A 24,263-nucleotide genomic window follows, 5' to 3' on the forward strand; every position below is an offset into this window, starting at 1 on the left:
TAAAGCTTACTTTAAGTGGTGTTTCCCTTCCCTATGACCACTGTATGAAATATAACTCAAATACTGCTGTTAGTATAGACACATAGTTTAAAAGTCTACTTTTTATGTATTAAGGATGCCTTTTTATAAAGAAAGGAAAGAAAAAAATGTTTTTACACTATCAGCATTTTTAAAAAGTGATAGAAACCTTAAATAATAGGTAAAACAATATGATAAATAGGTGGTCAGAGTTCTTTAGCAAGACATTATTTCACAGTAATAGTCATTTGTGAAATATGGTTTGTGAAAAAAATTGCATGAAAGTGATGCTTACTTGATTGATAATCTGTAAAATAACTTCTATGTAGTCAATAAACAGAAGAAAAAGTAAATTATATTAGTGAAGAAATTAACTTTGGCAGACATGGCTATGCCTTAGTATTCATAAGGTAAGAAATAAGGGTTGTAAAATTATCATTTTACTGAAAAGATAGTGTTGATTATTTGTTCTTAGTGATAGATGGATTTCCTTTGTGATTGCATAGAGATTTAAAAAAAAAACAAAAACAAATCCACAAATATGCTGGTACTGAATTTTTTTTCTTTGTGGAACATATCTGTATTCAAGGAAATAGTCATTTCTCAGTTGATTTTTATAGCTTCAAAGGAAAGCAGTTAAGAGCTATACATATTAGTTGCTTCATTCAGTAATTCAATTCAAAGACCATTATTATACTGGTAGAGTGTGTGAAGAGAAAGTTCTCTCTTAAAATTGAATACTGCTTTCAGTTACAAAGGTGAATTTTCATCAGGTAAGTTGGTCACACATATATTCTACCTTTTCAACAGATATAAAAATTTCAACACTTGAGATTTAAGTGATTGCTCTTAAGCATTTACGAATTAGTTATGCAACCAGAGGTCAGCCATAATATATGGTTTTAAGAAATTAAATAAGAAATCAGTATCTTAACTGCTTTAAGATTATTTATTGTTTAGGGTTTTAAATGATAAAATTATTTGATTCTTTCTAAGATAGAAAAATTTATAAAGAGCAATAGAAATAAATTTATGTACTAAGTAGAATTAGATAGTATCTACAGAATCTTCAAACTGTTAGAAAAACAAAACAAAATAAAAAGATAAAAAGTATATCCTGCACTTGAAAAAACAACAAAAAATTATACTTTATCTCACTAAAATAAAGTTATTCTCTTTAATATTTTGAATAATTTCCAAAATGTTTCCACATTCTTTACTTCATTTGGGTCTCATGAAAGTTATATAATTAGGGTAGATTTTATTATTATTGGTTTTATAAATAAACTGTATGTTAAAGAGATGAAGTGCTTTTTCCAAGTTTACCTAGGTCTCACAGTTATTACATGGGCACATGGAACTTATTCCCATGATTTTTGTCTGATGGGAATGTCTCCTTAAGTCTAAATGTAGTCATGGTTAGGTTTTTTTTTTTTTTAAGCTGTTTTCAAAGTCACTACATAGCCAACTTCAATTTCTACCCAGTTAGTGATCTATGTTGGGGTGGGGACATGAACAATTTTTAGAACTCTGTGTGGATCTTTGAGGTATTAAATTTTTTTTTCCCTATCTTTAATTTATGTTGAGTAAGTGCCCAACTTCTTTTTGCTCTTCACTCCTTTTTTCATTTGATTGCTTGTTTATCTATGGGCAGATTAAACATAAAGCATCCAACACTGCTATTACAAATATAAGGAAAAATAATTTTAGGGAGGAACAGAAATTTGTGTCTGTTTATCATGAATTTTGAGCTGTGACTACAGTTATAGTTATTTCTCGTTATTAGCTAATCATTACATTTTGGAATTAATAAAATACCATAAACCTTTGATTTCAAATTTTATCCCTGATGTTAAGTTTTACTTGTAATCACATACTCAATTTAGAAAATATTTTTTGAGTACCATATGGAGGTTGTAGTCGTTCTTCCTTGGCGGGTTTGAGAATGAATAATTTTCATAGAATGCTTCATTTTTAATCTATAAAATGTTGTGGAACTTTAGATGAAGCCTTAAGTATATTTCATGGGAATGTTGAAATTGGAGCTTATAAAATAAATAAATTCACCATTTGGTGTATAGCAAGAAAATAAAAAATGTAAGCTATAATTTTAAAAGAATGCAACTTTTAAACATGAATTTTGGTTTTTTTATTAAGCATATTTTGAGAATACTGCTTTGGTATTGATTAATGATTTTTATAATTGAGTTTTCAATTTGAAATTTATATATTTTTATGAAACATAATATAATTTACATGACAAATCAATATTCTGGATTAATCAGCATTTTACAAATTTTTCTTACCTATTAGGAAAATTAAAATTCTGTTTTTGAAATCTTAGAAATAGTAAAAAATAAAATAAAACCAGAACTATATTTTAGAAAGTTTTTTAAATGAAAAGTTGAACTTTTAACTTCTAAGTTATAATAATTATGTTTTAATAAATTTTTAATGGTTGGTTATGAGATGTTAATATTTTAAATTGTATTGATAGGGATCGTTCAGGTAATATTCTTTTTTCCCACATCAAGCCATGACTTATACTTGAAAAATTAAAAGATATGAAGTTGAGAATTCAGATAAACATATTTAGCTCTTTTTATGCTTAAACAGTTTCCTACTTTATTTTGTTTCAAAATCTTATAAATGGATTTTCAATTTGCTAGTAGTTTTCTTCAGAAAACGAATGGGATTATTTTCTTATTTGTATTGCTAGCATTCCTCTTCATAGAGGATCTGAATGATAAAAACAGTTGGGAGGTGGGTTATTTTTATTACTAATAAGACATATATGACAAATGAGATGATGTTTGTAAAAAAGGCTAATATAGGACATGAAATTTAATAGTTAATACGTGTTCCTTGTATTCCTCCTCTCTTTCACCGTCTCATCTTTAATTAAAAATAATCTCGAACTTATAAAAGCCCCCCTCTCTCCCCCTCCCCCTACTCCTTATCGCTCTCTCTCTGTTTCTGTCTCTTTTTCTTTCCCTGCTCCTCATCTCTTTTTCTTTTTCTCTCTTTCACTGAACCAGGAAAATAATAATAATAACTAAAGAGAATGTCCTAGGGAAAATGGACAACTTTATTCCTGCTTAAAAAAAATTCATGAATTCTGGGCCTCAAGTTTTTCTTATTTAAATTCTTAAAAAAAAACTTAAAAAAACTGGCATCAGTTATTCATTCATGTTTTAGCTGAATAGTCCTTGCATAACTTGAGAAGTCAGGGGAAAATAGTAAATATTTGCATATTTTATTGAAACCCATAGTGTATATTAAGAATATTGTAAACTAGTTGGGTTTAATTTAGCAAGCCCACATTTTGACAAGAGGTAGACATTAGTATAGCTTTGTTTTGATCAGAGTTGTTCTAAGCTCTAAAGGCTTCAAACTCCAATTAAATACTAAGAGGCAGAGAAATTATTCCCAGAAATAACTTGAAAGTGTGTGTAAAGTCTCTGGACTGAACTTGATGACCTTGTATTATTGCTATTCCCTGAAAGAAGTAGGCACATTTCGAAGGTTACTAAAATCTTATATGTTCCTCAAAACAAAGTTGTTTTAGTTGTTTTTGGCCTTTATTTCCTCCCTTAAATTACCACACAGTACAACTAAGATTTAACAGCAAATTCAGTTGAATCCATGTTAATTTGAAAAGATATGAAAGACCTTCTGTTTCTTAATATTCAACTATTTGAATACTAGATAGTAAATAAATAAAAGATGTTTGGAATGAGATTTATAGACTCATGTTAGTAACTTTTCTCACGTCTTTGGCACCTTTGCTTTCTCTCTTGCTGTTTCTTTTCTCTGTAGTCCTAGCTATATCTGATTCTTTCTCCATATCTTTCTCTTTCTGTCATGTTTTTCAAAGATGTAGTTGTTGCCTCCTGTCTGGTTTTAATTTTAATTGAAGAGTATAATATGTCTCTTGTGAGAAAGCGGTTTTATTGAATTTGATTTTTGCTTTACTTTTGTTGTTTCATGGGTAAATTCCAAATAACAGTTTTTATTTAATTAAAGTTTTCCTTATTTTTATAATTGTTCTCTTAACTTTTCTTTTACTTAAGAGATTAAAAAAAAAAAATGTTCCTGTGTCCACTAATCCAGAACAATATATTTCTCCTTGCAACGTTCCAAATGAGCAGAGGCTGCCAATCTACCACTCAGAATTTTTACACATGCATAATTCTTCTGACATTAACATGTTCTCAGTGTTACCCATACTTTAGTTTTAGACAATCACAGCAGCATATATCTAGGAAAGAAAGAAAAAAACTCAAAATAGGTATAGGTTATATTGTGGTATTATTTGTGAATAAAAATTTCAAGTCAGTTTATCTTTCTTCTTTCTCTCATTTGTCATTATCTGATAAGATAGTACTATATCTATATCCTGTGTATTTAAAAGGACTCTGAAGGCTCTGGTCCTATTTTCATCTTGTCTGGCTAAGGAATTATCTTTAGTCTTCTGATCAAAAAGTTAGGTAATGACACTTTCTGTTTTCTGGGGTTCTTTAGATTCTCTTTTGTCTGTTTCTTGATACCAAAAACATTTAAGATTTTTTGCCATCAGTGTTTGTCTTTACAGCTTGTCATACTGTATTTTATTGATAAATTACTTGGATGTAGCATTTCTTGGACATACTCTGACCCATTATCACAAGAGTGTTTTGAGATTTGATAGTTACTAAACAATGGGAAAGTATGTCAAATTATATAGAATGTCAACATGCAGGTGAAGACATTTTGACTAGCATGTATTTGAGTTCTTACTTTGTGTTAAGCACAAAATATGTGGACCACAAAGAAGAGAAACATGTGGCTGTTTTCAGTCTGTTAATGGTTAGGTTGGATAGATGAAACATACCTGAAATATTAAATAGTTTCAAATGATAGCATGACAAACGAGAATAGACAATTGCTATATCTAAAGGTGTAAGAATCAGTTCAAGATAGATGGTCAGAGAAAGCCTTATTAAAAAGGAAGAATTATGTTGGCACAGTAGTGCATACCAGTAATCCCAGCACTCAGGAGACTGAGGCAGGAGGACTGCAAGGTCAAGGCCAGACTCAGCAACTGTGAGGCCCTAAACAACTTAGTGAAACCCTGTCTCAAAAAATAAAAAGGACTGGAGATGTAGTTAAGTGATAAATTGCCCCTGGGTTAAATTCCCAATAACACCTCCCCAAATAAAAAAAAATTAAAAGAATTAGAACTGTGTCTTGAAAGGTAAAAAGCACGTTGTCAGTAACAAAGGAAATGTGGTTTTTTTCATAAGTAGGAAGAACATTATAAACATCAAGGTGAATGTTAAAATATGTTTGAAAAGTAATTTAGCTAGGTAATTTGAAACAGAGTTTGGAAGTAATGGATGATAAGATGAAAAACATAAATTGAGGTGGGTTTTTAATCGCCTCAAATAAGGAATTGTGAACAGTGTGGTGATTATAGGATATTACAGAAAGTAAGAGAATAATAGTTGGGCTGCTAGTCATAGCTCTCAGATATGAAATTCAGTGTGGATGTGGGGAGAACTACTTTCATCAATAAAGGATGAAAAATTATATGGACAGGTAGTGGGAAATTTTGAAGGGGGAAAAAACTAAGTTTTGGTATTTTGGGTCTGGTACAAGACTGATCACAAAGTTAGGTAGTGACAGTTTCTGAACAGTAACAAGGAGAAAAGATTTAATAAATGTATTCAAAATAGTGCACTTGGGGGACCTTGATAACAAATGTATTTTTAATGGAAATATTAAAACATTGAGGAAGAATTCATTTGGGGGGTGTGTGGTTAATGAGGATTGAACTAAAGGGCACTTTGCCACTGAGCTACATATCCAGCCTTTTTATTTTTTATTTTGAGACAGGGTCTTCCTAAGTTGCTGAGGCAGGCTTTGAACTTATCTTCTTTCCTAAGCCTCCTGAGTCACTGGAATTACAGGTGCATGCCAGTATGCCCAACAAGAATTGATTATTTTATTAGTTCATTTCTAGTATATGTTTATTATGTTGAGCTGCCTATGTGAAAATGGCCAGCCAGCAGTTGGAGACAAATTAGAGGGGCTAGGAGTAAAGAGAAAGAAATGTTGAAGTGTTCTCATGTCAAATGGTTTTTCCTTCTTTATGAAATTGGGATAGCTTAGAAGGTTTAGAACTAAACTGAAAAATATACTTACTTAGTAGAGAAGAGATAAACTACCAGAAGGAATAGGTTGGGAAGCCATCTTGTTATGTTGTGCTAGAGACATGAAAGGAGAGTAAATTTCAAGGAGACTTGATGAATATAATATCGCTATCTTATCTTCAGTATCAGATTATAGATAAACTAAATTCGATTAAATTTGAAGATGAATTGTTTTTATAATATTTTTCTTTTGACAACAATCTAGAGCTAATCTACTTATCTTTTTTTAAAAATCAAACCAGGCATATAGCGTTTTAAAAATTTCTTTATCTTGATACCATTGGTTTTAAATAGCTGTCCTTAGTTATGTAATAATATTATCATAAAGAATTTTCAATAATTTTATTTAACTCTTAAAATTCTCTACACATAAAGAAGAACTTCTAATTCTAAGTAGGACAATTCTTAGTATAAATTCCACTACTTAGCTATTTGACTCTTGGTATATGAATCTATCATAAAATTATTAGAGTATATTAAAAGGTGTACAATTTTAAGTTTTGAAATGTTTTCTAGATAAGATGTTTTCTTCTAATTAATGTTATATATTTTTTTTAAATGCACAAAACAAGAACAGTGATCATGGTCATAGAATTAAAATAATTCCTTAACAGTGTAATTCTGCTTAAGCCCATATTTTAAAATTTTCCTGTTTTGTGTTGAGGCCCTCAAGAAGTACATACTTCTTAATGCTCAGATCTGTTTATCTGTGTATTTCTAATGATTTAAATAATTAAGACCCTGTCATTTTAGCATGAATTGACATAGGTACTTCATTTCCACATTTGTTCTTCCAATAAGTCTTCCTTAATATCAAATAGTAGTGCATTAGAAAGGAATCTATAATGATCACTTAAATATTCTCCATCATTCCATGGACAGATGAGATGTTTTTGCCCACTATTGGTGAACAGATCTCTTTGGACTTAGACCTCATTCCTCTGTCTCCATTAATCATTGATCTTTCTGCTTCACATAAATTATATTAGAAGTTGTACATTCTTTCTTAAGTACAGTAATTTTGTCATCAGCAAAACTTTCATCTCAGAAATTTTTGTATTGAATTTTTTTAAAGTTCAGTATGAATAAATCTCCAAACTTTCTAACAAAGGTTATACTACTCATTTCTTGTTAATATTTCTATAATTCTTCAGTCTAATAATTTTCTAATAGGGAAATAATTATTTTAATATGTGGTCCTCTCATCTTCTGCTTTAAAAAATATATATATAAAATTACCAAGCATATTTTTTTCTTTCTTTCTTTTAATTCCTCTTTTAAATTTTTGCAGTTCTTGGCAAATACTATCTCATGGCTTATTTCAGCTATTTCTTGATATTATTTAATGTATATGAGTTTCTTATTATGTGGTCTCTATTTTTATAGGCGCTGGGTAATGTATAATGAGTATTCTTCATTTTATTACAACAGTAATTTATGTAAAACTCATTTGGAAATTTGTCGTTATTTTCTGTTTTATTGGAATTATTTTGCTATAGCAATTCAGGAAGTACTAGTATAAGCTATATATAATATTAAATTTTATGCTGACACATTATTTTGTTAGGCAGTATATTTACTTTTATTTTAGATCCATATTCCTTTCATATGAATAGAGAAGGTATTTTTCTTTTGATTTGTGAATGTTTGCCTCATTGTTTTCTATTTATGCATATATATTCAAATAGTGGTTTTATGATTAAATTTTTCCTTTGAGAATTCTTACTCATAAATACTTGACTGTGGTTTTAAAAGATCAAATTTTTTTCAGAGACAAATGTTTGACTTTCTCATGTGACTTTTAAATCATAGTACACACCAAAAGAGTAGATTTTTAGTTATATAGGGAAAATAAAATATTTGTCTCCTTTGCATCAACAAGTATTTGGAAAGTCTAATCTGCCTTCTATAAGTAGGGGTGTTCATTATGCAAGGAGCCTTTACTGAAGATAAACTTGGTTTTTTAATTAATGTTTTTAGGTACCTTTTCTAATTTGTTCATGAATAAAGTATTTTCTTATAATGCCTTCTTTAATGAATAGTCATTAATCCAAATAATGTAGTTTACCTTTTTTCTTATATAAAAGTCACTGTAGAGGTAAACAGATGCCTGGAACTAAAAAAAAAAATAGTTCTAGCCTGCCATGTTAAAAATGGAATGTGATATATAGGATGCTCAATGATCTTAAATATGATTACTATTTTTTCTTTGCGTTTTTAGACCTTTATAAATTCCATCTCTCCCAAAGTACTCTTGTAGAGATCTGCTAACTATACATGTGACAATATTGATAGCATGGATAAAGAGTTGATTAGGCCCACCTACTCCCTCTAAAAAGAAAAATATATAGCAAAACAGCTTAAATATCACAGGAAGCATATCATGCTTATGAAAATCTCTTAGATTTCCTTTGGCATTGCTGACTTGGACTACTTTCAAATCTTTTTCTTTCTACTATGGTATACTTAAAATTGTAAACCTAGACTTGTAATAGTATTGTCATTTTGGAAGCATTTACTAGAATGGATTTATAAAGTAGTTGTTTTTTTGTTTTGTCTCTTGTTTTTCTGAAATTTTGAGTGGACTAAGATCACTTAACAACATATAGCTAAGGGAGTTTCTATAATTTTGAGTTTTTGATGTAAAATTCTACTAGACATAAACTTTGTTCATGTAGTTATTTAAAACAGTCCATGTAAAATCTTGTCTAGAAAAACATTGAAAAGTGAAAATTTGAATCCTGATATTTCTGCTTACAGTCTGTCTCTTTTGGCAAATGCTATTTGGCTACTAATGCCCTTACATTAATCAGGAGAAATTGTTCTTTTCCTTCTTGTTTTTGAATTGTTTTAAAGTAGACTTATAATCAGCTACCTTCCTCTGTTATCTTTTCATTCTCTAATTTTCTTCATATCCAATAAATAAATCTATTCACTTATGGTTCATTTTATTTTTGTTATGGTAAGTTTTTATGTGCATATACATTAGACAAGTTTATTAGCTTTCTTGTATATGTTTATATTTTAAGGAAAGTTATTCATTCTTTTCCATTGTCACCATCCAAAACAAGATTAATAAGAACTATTGTATACATTTCTTCTTTTTCAGTAAGTGAAAAGAAAAGTTAGTTTTCTTTTGAGGCAATTCCTGTTTGCAGTATTAACTTCTTAGGCAGAGCCCTTCTTTTCATAGTGATATTTCATCTTTTGACCAAAGTACAAACTTTCCTTGAGAAACAACTGTTCTTCTTCTGAATTTTAACTCACTTGTGTATTTAATGAACTGTGCATCCATTCTTATGCCAGATTTTTAACTAAAGCAAAAAAGTTACTCTTTCCAAGTATTTCGTGGGATATTACTAATAATACTCAATTTGTTCTAGATCAGTGGATACCGGAACAGAAAGGAGGTATTTCTTACCTGATAATGTGTATGTGTTCCGATTCTGCTAATCCAGAAATCCAAATTGCATTTGTCGAAAATCATCTGTAGTTAGGGAGTCAACTCCCTATTTCAGTTGTTTCTGAAATTCAGTCCCTAGATGTGCTTTAGATAGGGTAGAATTTTTACCTCTTTCAGAACACTGCTAAAGAAGTTTTCAACTGGAACATAGTCTGAAGAAGCACTGAGAGCAAAAAATTCAGAGTGGTGATTGGCCACCTCTGTTTGATTGACAGGTTGCAGGGAGAAATCCATTCGTTCTGGATTAATGGAACTGGAAAACAGAAAACAGTTATCAGGTAAAAAAAACCTTTTCTTTAACCTTTGAAATTCACCATTTGAAAAATGAGTCAGACCACCAGGGAATTTATTACCAAAAAAAATGAATTTTGTAAGCAGTGATCTCTGTCTCCTAATTCCAAGAGTTATCAAAAAATCGCTACAGTTACTACATTTTGTCAGCCTTTGCAGAAAGGGCATGAATGGATGGAAATAGATGAAATGTATGGCTTATTACATTTTAAGTCTGGATTAAAAACGTGAAGCAGACTTCGATGGGTGGGGGAGATTGGCGTTCTTTTATTTCCTGAATTGTGTATGGTCTGTGGATAAATAGGGTTCTTTGTTTTTCAGGGGTGTTAATCTGGCACTTTTCATGAATATTCACCAATTTTATTGTACTGTGCTTGTGCTTGTTATACTTAATCTTCACTTCATTAGGATATATACTTATACATCTTTTATCATAAAATTCTAATATTTTAGTGGGAATTTTCTGATTGTTGGTTAAATATATTTCAGATTGAAGGCCAAGGACATGGTGCAGTATTTGACTGCAAATGCTCTCCTGATGGTCAGCATTTTGCATGCACAGACTCTCACGGACATCTTTTAATTTTTGGCTTTGGGTCCAGTAGCAAATATGACAAGGTAGAGTATAATAAATATACATCATTTCCTTATTTTTCATCCATGGGTGCTTAGGAGGTGTATTGTTTTGAAGTGGGTGAAATCAACATTTTTTAAGTCAATAACCATATTTTAACTAGTCTGGTAATTTGTGTTTTAGAAAGGAAGGTGAAGATAGTTCTTAAAATATTACTGTTCTGTAATTAGGTAATGAGTCTGTTAGAGCAAACTAGATTTGAGTCTTTAAGAACAAACTATATATGAGTTCTTAACTTGGCATATCTTAACTGGAGATGAAAGATACTGTCCATGGAAAGGCTCTTTGAAATTATGTAAAATGTTTTATTTATGTAAATAATATACATTTTACCTAGGATATGAATTTTAACTTTCCTGTGATTCTCTAAAAATTTTATGACCCACTTATAGTAACTAATGTTTCTTGTTTTATTTTTACCAAAGATCTTGTCTTTAAAGTTAGTGGGTAAAAGAATTAATTATTTATTTGTTGTGGAGTTGTATAAAAGGTTAAAGAACAGCAAAATTTTAATTTGACATTACAAATTAACCAATAAAATTTTGATATCAGATGTGTCAGGGCTGAGTGCATATTAATTTTATATTACCACAAAAATTTTAGGGAAAATGCTCACTCTTAGAATATCTTGTTATGTTAGTTTTAATATTAATATTATAGAAACCATGGGGCTGAGGGTGTAGCTCAGTGGTAGAGTATGCACTTAGCTTTCATGGGACCCTGCATTCAATTCCTAGCACCCTAAATAAGTAAATAAACCATGCTTACTATATGCCTAAGGAATTAAGATATGGTAGCTCTGTGAATTGTATGGTTTATGCCTCGATTTGAGTTTACTATTACATTTAAAATTGAATAACTTATTTTTAAAGGTAGCTCTTTTTTAAAAAAATTTTAATTTGTTATATATGACAACAGAATACACTACAATTAATATTACACATATATAGCACAATTTTTCATAACTCTGGTTGTACATAAAGTAGAGTCACATTCTTCGTGTCTTTTTATGTGTATTTAGGGTAATGCTTACCATCACATTCCACCGTCTTTCCTACCCCTGTGCTCTTTGATATATACAATCTCTACCTGTTCCAGAGAAAGCAGCCGCTTTTCTGATCCTAAAATTTAATGTGAAAAATACAAAGTTTGCTTACAATTAATTCAAGAAAAGAAATTTTTTTAATTGGGCCAAGGCCTCACATGTGGGTGCTTAGCAGGCACTCCGCATCTGAGCTACATCTCCAGATCCAGAAAATGCCTTTAAATTGTTGCTTAATGCCATAATTTGTATTAAAATGTTTCTCATTAGAAATTTTGTAAAATCTTTATAATACTAAATTTTAATTTTTCCAGTCTTTTTTGAACCTTTTTTACAGATTGCAGATCAGATGTTCTTTCATAGTGATTATCGGCCTCTTATCCGTGATGCCAACAATTTTGTATTAGATGAACAGACTCAGCAGGCACCCCATCTCATGCCTCCACCATTTTTGGTTGATGTTGATGGTAACCCTCATCCATCAAGATATCAAAGATTAGTTCCTGGTCGTGAAAACTGCAGAGAGGAGCAACTCATCCCGCAGATGGGGGTCACTTCCTCAGGTAAGTGCTTATTTTCAGAGACAGCCAAATTTTGTTTTTTTTCCACTGAAATATTTAAAAATTTCTCATTGAGTAAAACTTTGTTTTCAGGAAATGAAAAGTAAAAGTGGTGTTTTATAAGTTTTTTTGAATAATGCATAAGAATTATTAGATAATTAAAATGGAGATTTAAGGCAATAATTTTGGTTTATATGTGCTTAGGTCTTCTGAAGACTAATAGACGTCCCTATATTTGCTGTGTGATGAATCAGTTCAATTATTTTATTCATTACGCAGCACTTATTGAGAATCTCCTCTGTTCCTGACCTGCTAAGCCTTGGATATTCAGTAGGAAATTAAACAAATATGATCAGTGGTATCATAGAATGGGTTAGATAGATGAGTAAGCATAATTATAAACAAAGGCATGGTGAAAAATTGTGATTGATATTGTTGAAGGGAATAAAAGTATGTGAGAGAAGCTATAACTAGGTTGCCTATTCACAATGATGAGTATTTTAAGAAGTGGTCAACTTTTAAACGATTATGAGAAGTAACATAGGGTTGAAGAGTGTTGAGCTATTCAGTGAAGTAATAGAGTGTAAAAGTCAAATTGAATGGGAGTTAAAATAATGGAGATAAGGTCTACAGACTCCTCCTTATTTGACAAGTATAACACTGATTTATTAAGTGAAAATAATGGAGAAGCTCTATAAAGATTGAGCCAGTCATATCATTATGCATTGTTGTATTTTAAACTAGAACAGTTTGTGAAATGATTTTGTTTTAGACTAACATAATGGACAAAATCTCTAAGTGGATTTTGTGATGAGTAAATAATGAATTTACATTTTGTAAGCACAGTAAAATCACTCCCATTGCAATGTAGCAAACCCATCTTATTTTTTTGTAAAGGATTGGTTATGAAATTGTATTGAAGGTGGACATAATGGATAGAAAGGGCTGCTCTTGGAATGACACCTGCATGCCCACTTAGAATGGAGGGTAAGGAAACACATTAAAAGTATTGCCCTTGCTACCACTTGTACAGAGGAGTGTAGACTTGATATCCTAAGTATGTGAAACTCATGTGCCTCAGCATATGGATACTGCATAAACTCAAAAGAATTGAGAACAACTAGTATTTGTCTAAGCAGATCTTCAGATTACAGAAGTCTCAGTATTAGAGAAGTATTGGTCATTGGACTGAAATCAGAAGAATGCCTTCAGTTTGTGGTACTGCAGTGGGCAAGAGTCAAATTTTGCTCAGGTCTCAAAATAGGTTTGTGGGCTGGGATTTCAGGCACAGGGAAATAAAGAAAGGACTCATTTATTATTAAAATATCAGTGCACTTTAATTATCATTGCTTTCTTTTTCTCCATTTAATAATATATAAAAAACTTTCATATATAATATTTAATCCTTCTATCTATAGTATTTTGATCCTTAAAGTTGACAAAATGAAGTTTAACAGTATTGTGTCATAGGATCACAGAGTAATAACCTTACCTCTGCTTCTTGGTTCATTGCTCTTTCTTTCACACCAAGCTATTCTTAGTGTATAAAGCAGACATGAGCTCAAAAATGAAAGAGAAACTAGTTTTTAATAGTGGATCACAGAAGAATCTTTAGCAGTAATTATGGCTTCATACTGAGTCACAAAATTTTTCAATGTTCTGATTTACAAAATTCAGAGTAAAAAAAACTTTACTATCATTATTTTGGATTTCTTAAGTATAAAAATAGAACAAAAGAAAATTTTTATTCAGAAATTCTGTAGCATCATTATGAACTATATTTCTATTTGCAAATCTAGACCAATAATAATTTTTGATTGAAATATAGATAAAAGTAAATCTTGGCTATTATAATAAATTAATTCGAATGCAGTTTTGTTGTATTGACACTGGATAGCACACTTTTTATATTTCCTCAGTTGTAAATTTGATATATGCCCAATTACTCATCAATATTCAAACATGACTTGTTTTCCCAACAGCAAATCAGGAAAACACATATGGATATTTCAGCTTTGCCTCTGAGCTTTTACAATTTTCTAACCTTGTGATGTGGATAATTTTATTTTATTGAATTATAGTTTTCTCCTATAAAATGAAATAGCAGGTCTGGGGTTATGGCTCAGTGGCAGAGTGCTTGCCTTGCACATGTGAGGCACTCAGTTCAATCCTTAGCACCACATAAAAATAAGTAAACAAAGATATTGTGTCCATGTATAATTAACAAAAAAATTTTAGAAAATGAAATATCATATGCTTAGTACATGTAATTTTTCTTTCCTTATACCTTTCTTACCCCACTACATTTAAAATATTCTTCTGTCTTCCCAATTTAAGCCCAATCTAAAATTCTGCTGCAATTAAGTTTATATGCCTGCACATCGAATATTAACTGCTCCTTTCTTTACTCCCATGACATTTTCATATGTCTTATATTCTTATATTTTATTCAGCATCATCAAAATTTTTTTTATATATATAGCATTGTATTATCTTTAGAAAATATTAAGATTCTTAAAAGACAGTACACGTTTTTAAGGAACTAACTATTGCCCAAACTTTCCTTTATGTTACATACTAGGCTGATTACTAAGATATGTATATATTGGTATGAAATTGAAAGAGGTTTGCAGCTAATTCTATCAAGAGGTATTTTGGGAAGATTTTATGGAGTAAATATGAAGGTTGCTTTTTAGTTGACGCTTGAAGGAGGAGTGTTAAGATTTTATTATGTTTATCCTTAACAGTGGAAATTCTGTGGTCAAGTAGTATTTTCTGTTAGGAAGATAGAAGTGTCAGGTGGTCCTCTGTGATTATTATGGGTAAAAGTTGATGCTAGAAAAGTAGGATGAATCAAAATACACAGAATTCTTTTGGGTCTTAGAGCCTTTGGACTTGTTGCGTACTATCTGGAGTGAACTTTTTCTAGCTTTGCACATGGCTAATTTAAGTCTCAATTAAAGCATTAACTTCTTAAAAACAACTTCTGTAAGTTCCAACTCGACACAGATATTACCCATCTCTCCCCATACCCACCCTTTCTTAAGAGTCTTATCACCCTCTTTATTTTAACATCTTTCACAATATGCATTTATCTGTAGATATATTACTTACTTTCCACATCTGGATGTTAGCTCCTGCAAGGTGGGGATCTTGACATCTCTTACTCACCACTGTATCCCCAGTACTTACCATAGTTACTAGCACAGAGTAGACAGTCAAAAATTTGTTGCATAAATGAAGCAGTAAAGTTCTTTTGAGAACATAGGTAATGAGATCTTTTTTTTTTTTTTTTTTTTAAGAAACTGTGCTCTAAATAGAAATTTTACTTTTGCCANTTTTTTTTTTTTTTTTTTTTTGGGGGGAGAATTTTTTTTTTTTAAATTGGTTGTTCAAAACATTACAAAGCTCATGACATTCTTGATTAAATTAACAATTATGAGTGCCTGGATCTTGGTAAATACATAGTAAAAGCAGTTATACTCACTCTAATCATTACCTTTAATGGACTAATATGGGGGTATGTATGTGTGCACTCATCTCTCACACACTCTTTCTCTTGCTGTCTCTCTTTTTTCTTTCTTTCTTTGCTTTACTCTTAGCATTTATAGTTGATAATTTTAGGTCTTTTAACCAAACAAAATTTACATTTAATTATAGATTCCAAGGTTGATAAGTAAAATGGTTTGAAGAGTTTCTGAAATATTCTTAATATCTTTGTGCTTATTTTATAGGATTAAACCAAGTTTTAAGTCAGCAAGCAAACCAGGAAATCAGTCCCCTGGACAGCATGATTCAAAGACTACAACAAGAACAAGACCTCAGACGTTCTGGTGAAGCAGGTATTGGTAACACCAGTCGCTTGAGTAGAGGTAAGCAAAAGTTCTATTTTAAGTGAAATATTTTAAATTCTGAAATATGTTACATCTATAAAATGAAATATTGGGCTGTCAAATGGTCATGTTTTTGTACATAGTTTAATGTTCTGAAAATGTTCATAATATGAAGCTTTAAATTATAGATACTGATTTTTTTAATGTGTGTATTTTTTCAAGTTTTCTGTAATAAAACATTAGAAATGAGTGGTTTTGGGGGGGGGCATGCAATGCTTTGGATTGAACACTTAGTCTTGCACATGCTGGGCAAGTGCCTTATTACTGGGCTATATTCCCAGCCACATTTTCAATAGCTCATCACCCTTATTGTTGCTTTTTATAAAGCTTGAAAAAGCCAAAACAAATTACTGAACCATAAATGTCCTTCAGTTTGATTTTGCTTCTTATGAAGTAATGATTTTTACTTATAGTGCTTGGGTCTTAACAGTTCATACTTAAGATTCATTGAATTAACAACTGAAAAACCATAACCATATTTTGTTTTTATCAACCTTTTGTCTGTGATTTAGCAATTTAATTAGTGGTTATAATATTGTGTTTCATATGAACAGTAGAACAATTTTGACTCTTTTTCTCCGGTTACAAACTAATGGAGAAGTATGACTAAATAGAACTTACCATACTAATTTTTTTTTTTTTAAACTTAGGATCTGTAAGTTCTACCTCAGAGGTACATTCACCACCAAATGTAGGACTAAGACGTAGTGGACAAATTGAAGGTGTACGGCAAATGCATAGCAATGCACCAAGGAGTGAGATAGCCACAGAGCGGGATCTTGTAGCATGGAGTCGAAGGGTGGTAGTACCTGAGCTGTCAGCTGGTGTAGCCAGGTAAGGGAATTGTTAATTTGTATATACCATAGTTGCTTGCTTTCATTTTGAATTATAGTCTTTAAAATATCTTTTCAGCCTTATAATTTTTTTAAACTTATCTGAAAAGCTAGTATTTTAAGCTATTTCTGACTGTAGAAAAATTTTTAAATATGTTCATTTCAGGAGTAAGTCATGTAAGTGGTATGAGATGGAATGTGCCAAGATAAATGGAAGGAAAAACCCATTAATTTGAACTTACCAAACAGGAGATTTTATTGAGTAGCGTAAGATTGATATATAAATCTTAGTTTGTCTTATTTATATCTTAAACACATTTTATATACTTGTTATTATTTGGGATTTTTAATGAATTTCACTAATTATATATATCATATTATTCAGAGGCATAAAGAAAAACCATTTACTGGAAAATATATAACTATCTTGTATATTAAAATTTTTAAATTTTAAAATATGCATTTATGGATTAAAATTGATTTGACATAATCCTCTTCTCATACTATGGGGAAATAAAATATTCATGAATGAGGTCTTTATGAATCTAAGTTAATACTGACTTGTATACTATAAGAAAAAGTGTAATATTCTTTGAGAATTGGATTTTAAGACTTTCTAGTTCTTAAAATCAAAATATAATAGTAATTATATAGTTAACATTTTTAGATTTAATCATATAGGTTAAGCTTTTTGATTGGACAATACTTAGAATTTGGGGATTTAGGATTAAATATCTACCTAAGATATAAATGTGAGTAGTAACTTATATTATGATACAGATGTCCTTAATAAAAAGTTAACTAACTCATACATTTTTAGTTGGCTCCTTTCTCAGTTTTTAATTCTAATGTTGAAAGGGGGGTCTAATAAATAACATCAACTTTTCAATATGAATTCTGAACTAACTGAAAAATAATAGAGGCGAATAAGACACATAGGAAATCAGAATGTTACTTTTTATTTCTGGTACAGTTTTGAAGGATGTGACTTTTATTTTCAGGAGACTATGCTTCTTAATACTAAACCTGAAACATAAATAGCCAATGGTCATCATATTTTTCTTTCTATGAGACATTTGGTTTATTTGTTTGTTTGTTTGTTTGTTTGTTTTTTTTGGTACCAGGAATTGAACCCAGGGGCACTTAACCACTGAGCTACATCCCTAGTCCTTTTTTATTTTTTTATTTTTAGACAGGGTCTTACTAAGATGTTGAGGCTGGCTTTGAACTTGTGATCCTCCTGCCTCAGACTTCCAAACCACTGGGATTGTTTGCTTCTTGAAAGTGCAAAGCAGAATATATACATTGCAATTAGTTGCACAGGGCTGGGCCATCCTAATCTGGATTTTCCTTCTAGAGCATACCAGTTAATTAGTAGATGCTTCCCCTGGAGAGGAATGAGTAAAGAGGTATGATTGCTCACTTGCCTGAAGTTCTGCACATGGAAGGAAACTTGAGAAATAAAGATATTTCTCTTTAAATACTCTACCCTTTTATCTCTTTACCATTGTATTTAACCATTAAGCCCAAGGTCAAGCAAGGCTCTGGCTTTCTCTTTAGAGGTTATTTTTAGTTTGGCCTTCCTAGATCTTGTCCCTAACACTTTCTTTGGGGATCTTTTAGAATTTGCCCCTGGTAGCTAATTTAAAGTTTGATTCTAAAAGGCTCTTAAATAAACCAGACTAATTATTGTGAATAAAATTAAATACAAACACATATTTTTTAAAAAGGGGCTAATATCTTTAACATTATAAATAACTCTTAAAGTTCAATAATAAATAATACAATCCAGTCAGAAAATGGGTAAAAGACATGAACAGACCTTTTACTTAAGAGAATAGCTAATAAACACCTGAAAAGATATTAAAATCATGAGCTACTAAGGAAATTTTACTGCATACCTATCTGGGGAAAATTTTTAGTGACAGCACAAAAAGCTGGGGAAGATATAGAGAACATTGGATTCCTTAAGAATTTTTTATGAGAATATAAAATGGTAGAGCCTCGCTGGAAAACTGGTCAGCACTTTCTTAAAAACCTAAATATGCCTTGTAACCTAGCTATTGCTTTTTTGTTACTTTATCCAAAAGAAACGAAAACTCATGTTCACACAATAACCTATATACAAGTATAAACAACTTTCTTTGTAAAAGCCCCAAAGCCAGGAAAAAGTTCAGATGTACTTCAGTGAGTCCATGGTTTAATCAACTATACATCCACACTGTGGAATACTACTTTGGTATAAAAAGGAAAAACCCATTGATACATAAAACAATCTTAAAAGGTTGTATAGTGTATGATTCCATTTATGGAGCATTTTTTAAGATTATGAAAGAGAGATGAAGAATAGATTTGTAGTTGATAAGATTGTGGGGGGAGGCAGGGCTGAGGTGGGTTTGATTAAGAAAAGGACACCACAAGTAATCTTCCTGCTGATGGAAATGTTCTGTATATTGACTGGTGTGATGGATTTTTGAATGTACACTTATGATGAATTTTCATAGAACAAACACAAAGAAGTAAATAGAAATTAAAGTGAGAAATCTGAATAAGATTAGTGAGTTATCAGTATCAGCATTCTAGTTGTGCTGCTATACTATGGTTTTACAAGATTGAGGGGAACTGAATAAAGGATACAAGAAATATCTCTGAATTATTTCTTACAATTGTATCTGAATCTACGAATATTTCAATAAAAAGTTTAATTAAAGAACAAAGAAAAGTTAAATCCAAAGCCTGTCATTTTCACAAGTTTAAAATTCACTCATTTTCCCTTTATAATTATGATGAGACACATTGGAAAAGTTGCTGTTAAGTAAAATAACATTGATATCTAGTCATAAAGTATCAGCAATATATAGGTGCTCTGCGTTTGAATATTAAATCCTTTCCTATTATGAAAACTCCTGGGAGAATTGAAAGTTCAAAGTTTCAATACCTTTGCACCTCAAAAACTTTGAAGTTGTAAGGAATGAAAGTGAAAAAATAACATTCTTGTCTCTGTGAGTTCAGATTTCATGAAATCAAAGTTTAGAATTAATATCCCTCAACTTTTTCTGTTCAATTTCATCTTGATGCCTGGATAGAGTTTTTTTTTTAGTAAGTCATGCCTAACTTGGGTCTCACTGGAAAGAAAATAATGTCTTTCAAAGCTTAAATTAGTTCAACCTTAAGATTCTGTTGAACCTCAGTTTTAAGGATTCCAGCTATCTGTGTGGTGTACAAGATTATCAAAAGTACAAATCCTATACTCAATTTAAAAAACAGAAAGTCCAGTTTCTAATCCTTAGGATACTTACCCTAAGAATAACTGTGGTCGCAGAATCTAGTACTTGATTTGCCAAAGACCACAGCAGAAAAAGTTTTTCTTGTAGTCTACATCTTATCTTTCCAGTATGCCAGTCATTTAATGCTAGATGTCCTGAGCCTATGACTTAAGAACTTAAACTCAGAACTTTATCGCATGCCTCCATTCAGAAAGAAAATATGAGTAGCATTCTTTCTCTAAAAGCTATCATTCCTTTTGGGGAAAAATCAATTGCGAAATTAACATGTATAGTTTTTAATATTCTCTTTCAGTCGGCAGGAAGAATGGCGAACTGCAAAGGGAGAAGAAGAAATAAAGACTTATAGGTCAGAAGAAAAAAGGAAACACTTAACTGTTGCAAAAGAGAATAAAATACTTAGTGTTTCAAAGGTAAATATTAATTGCTTTGATGTTTAATAATTTGCTGTGTAAGTATGATGACTTTTTTTTTTTAATTGGTTGTTTTTAGATATATAGGGTGTATTTTGACACATTATACTTACATGGAGTGCAGCCCATTCCAATTTTTATCCCATTCTTGTGTTTGTGCATAATGGGGAGTTATACTGGTGATGACTATTTTAAGACCCCCTTTTCAATTACAAATGTTAATACTCTAAATGGGATAATTAATGAAATAAAATTATGTAGTTAACTCCTGATTATCTCTTTGTATCTATGGCTTACCATTTAATTTTTTAAATTCTACATTTCCTGCCTTCTAGCATGCCATTTCTTCAGATGCCAATTTGTATATATACTCATTAAATCTAATAAATTATATTCTGCCTAAACATGAGCTCTTTAGTTCAGTCTTGGCTGCATATTCTAGAGCAATGTTTTGGGGTTTTTTTCTTTGTTGTATCTTTTTGTTTTCACTTATTTGTTATTGTAAATAATCGTGTCTGCTAATACTGCCATAAAAGTTCTTAGTTTTCCCATTAAGAGGGGCAGATTGTCCCTCTTTTTCTGCCAGGTTCTCTGTTATACTACTCTGGCAAAATTTTTGGATCCAGTGAATTTCAGTTGGTCATGCCCTAATCAGAGAGAGATGTCAGTACTTTATTGTCAAGGAATCATAAGAATCTATTGTCCTGCCTACTTTGCCCTTAGTTAGCTTGAAAATCTTTGGGTCTAAAGTCAAGGAAAATTATATGAAACTTTAAGTCCAAGTTACCACCTAAAGAACAAAGTTAATTGATTTTCTGACCCAGCTCACAGTGACTTAGTTTAATTGGAAATATATCAAAATTTTAAAGTGAATAATCCAGACCTCATATGGCACCCTAATTGTTGAGGACTTGAATTTTTTCATTTTTCTGATACTCCTGGATTTGACTCAGGCCTCAAACTACCAACATCCTCATTTAAGGTCATAGGATGGATGATCAAGAGAGGAAGTTGCAAAGAGCCACGTGTGTTCTCCTGAGGAAGGCTGTTTGATGTTGCTCAATAATATTGTACCAGATTCCTCATTGGCCAAAAGTGTAGCCACATGATAGCCCAATAAATAAAGCAAATTACTTTTGTTTTGTTTTGTTTTTTTGTTTGTTTGTGGGAAAGGGAAAGAAGTAATATTGGTTGACAGCTGGCTTTCTCCTTCACTGCATCATGTATTGAGGCATTTAAAATGTTTATGTTCTTTGATTTGGAATTTATTTTATAGAAGTGGGTATTATGGATAAAGCTTTAAAAATTCAGTAAGAATTTTTAATGACACAGATTTGAGTAAGTAGAAATGTTTGTTATATGAAAGAAAAAAGATATATTAAATTCTTAAAAGTTGATTGGTCAAAATTAGTGACATTGTCATTGAACATTATTTTCTTTTTATACCTTTATGTATTTCCCCAAATTTCTATAAAATTATGAAACCATTTAGTAATTCTTTTACAGATGATCTATGTGGAGTAAATCTTGTATCCTTGTATATGAATATTTATTTCATTCTCAGTTGTAATAGTATTTTTTTTTAACTTCAAGACTGATTTTTTTTCTATAATTTTCTACAAAATTCTACTTATATATTTCATGGATATGTTACTTTCTTATTTGCCTTTGAGATTGCTTTATTAACTTATTTTTTCAGATGCATATTCTTGTTTGTTGAGTTAATCTCTGTCACTGTGTGGATTTTGTCAGGTGTTTCATTATTGCTTGTTTTCTCATCTATGACAGATGACCTCTCGGATTTATCTCCAGTAAAAGAAACATAGACAGGATAGTTTTGGTTTTTAAAAATCACTGTTTTGTTTTCCATTTGGCCTCTGCCTATTATATGTGCCCCATAGTCCATTGTTCTTTTTTTTTTTTAATCAGTTCTATAGATTTGGTGTAAGTACAAAGTAAAGAGTTCACTGTTTGTCTTAGTCTTATATCATGAATCTTCACATCACTTACTTGGAAAAAAGATATTTTAAACTTATTAATTAGCAAGTAAATTTCAGTGTATTATCTTGTGATTTAACTTGATGTAATGTTGAAATATATAGTTCATACTATAATCTAGTCCATTTCCATGATATATATGAATGAGTTCTTTAATAATGAAAAAATGAACTTTTAAATTAAGAAGTCTATTCTTTAAGCATACTGTGAATAAATTTCATTTTATTTTTTTCAGAATCATGCTCATGAACATCTCCTGGATCTTGGGGAATCCAAAAAGCAACAAGCAAATCAACATAATTATCGTACAAGATCTGCACTGGAAGAGACTCCTAGACCATTGGAGGAGATAGAAAATGGCACTAGTTCTTCAGATGTAAGATCTCAGCACTTTGATAACTTCCATGATTGACTTCTGGGCATGGCATATATATATTCATAATCTTAAATCCATAAAACAAATCACATTATGTATGAGTTCTGAGGTTCAAAGGTGTTTAGAGTTCAGATCCATCTAACTATTAAATGGTATAGCTGGGATTAAATGCAGATTCCCTTTACTTTAATACCAAACTTTTAAAATAGTACCATGATGCACTTGTATAATGTAACTATAAGAATGAATCAATAGGTTTTTGACAGTTTTGGTTAGTTTTTAATTATGGTAACCGTTTAAAGCCTTGTTGGGGTATGTGTGCATGTATATTTTTTTTTAGTATTCGTCATTTATAATTGCATCCATAAATTTGTCCCTTCCAAAATATACAAAGGCAATCAGTTTGTAGTCACAAAACCAATCTTATTTAGTACTTAAAACCATGTCCCTAACCTTTCTTCCCTCATCATCACTTCTCTTCCCCTTAATTAAGTCAGGGTTTCAGAGATGTTGACAGCTATTCACTTTTGGAGCAGTGTTTTATCAAGTGGTGTTAGACATTATGAGAATTCTCTAAGTATATTCTCTATGAACACGGTAAGCTGTGAACAGTGGCATGGACCTGTAATTTTCAGAACTCTTTGGAATGGTCCTAATTCACATTTTTCATTAAGACATCAAAATGGGAAAACTTTCCTCCCAAATATATCATTTTATTTAAATCACAAATGAATAATACATCCCATTATCCTCTTGAAGAATGATCCAAATATGCATACCAAGTTTTAACTGTGAACCATAATAGAAAGTTGTCTTAGCTTTGGAATAAAATAATCTGGCTTCAAATTAAGCCTTACTGCTTACTAGTTGTGCTGCCTTGGGCAAATTTCTTAACCTTTTTAAGCTTTAGTTTCTTATATTAAAGCTGCTTCTTACCACCAACACAGTTTTGTTGAGACAAAATGGGATGATATAGACAAAAGTGCTTGGAGCCATTTCTGACATACAGTAAAAGCTTAATAAATATGAAGGGCTATTGTTATTGGAGCTTAAAGTTTATTTGAGCAAAGAAGTTATATAAGATTTTGTGACCAAAAACCTGACTTTTTTGAAGAAAATGTCTTCACTAATTAATATTTACTAAGGAGAAGTAATGTCTTGCTATTTTTTAATCTTTTTCCATTTGGATAAGAGATGGATTATCCTGTTTTGTATGATAAAACTATTTTAATAATATTAGGCAAAACATAATGTGTCTAACTTT

The 24,263-nt window shown here is 30.8% G+C and overlaps 1 protein-coding gene across 1 annotated transcript in view; it reads left to right on the plus strand.

The window, feature by feature from the left end:
• LOC107159953 (pleckstrin homology domain interacting protein) overlaps positions 1–24,263 on the plus strand; it is a 198,935-nt gene that overhangs the window by 139,083 nt on the left and 35,589 nt on the right. Inside the window, exons 13-18 of the mRNA XM_015506594.2 lie at positions 10,456–10,584; positions 11,980–12,205; positions 15,937–16,074; positions 16,746–16,929; positions 20,508–20,625; positions 22,859–22,999. Of these exons, the coding sequence (XP_015362080.1) occupies positions 10,456–10,584; positions 11,980–12,205; positions 15,937–16,074; positions 16,746–16,929; positions 20,508–20,625; positions 22,859–22,999 (936 nt within the window). The remainder of the gene's footprint in view (positions 1–10,455; positions 10,585–11,979; positions 12,206–15,936; positions 16,075–16,745; positions 16,930–20,507; positions 20,626–22,858; positions 23,000–24,263) is intronic.

Source organism: Marmota marmota, unplaced genomic scaffold, assembly GCF_001458135.2.
Source record: "Marmota marmota marmota unplaced genomic scaffold, marMar, whole genome shotgun sequence".
Lineage (NCBI taxonomy): Eukaryota > Metazoa > Chordata > Mammalia > Rodentia > Sciuridae > Marmota > Marmota marmota.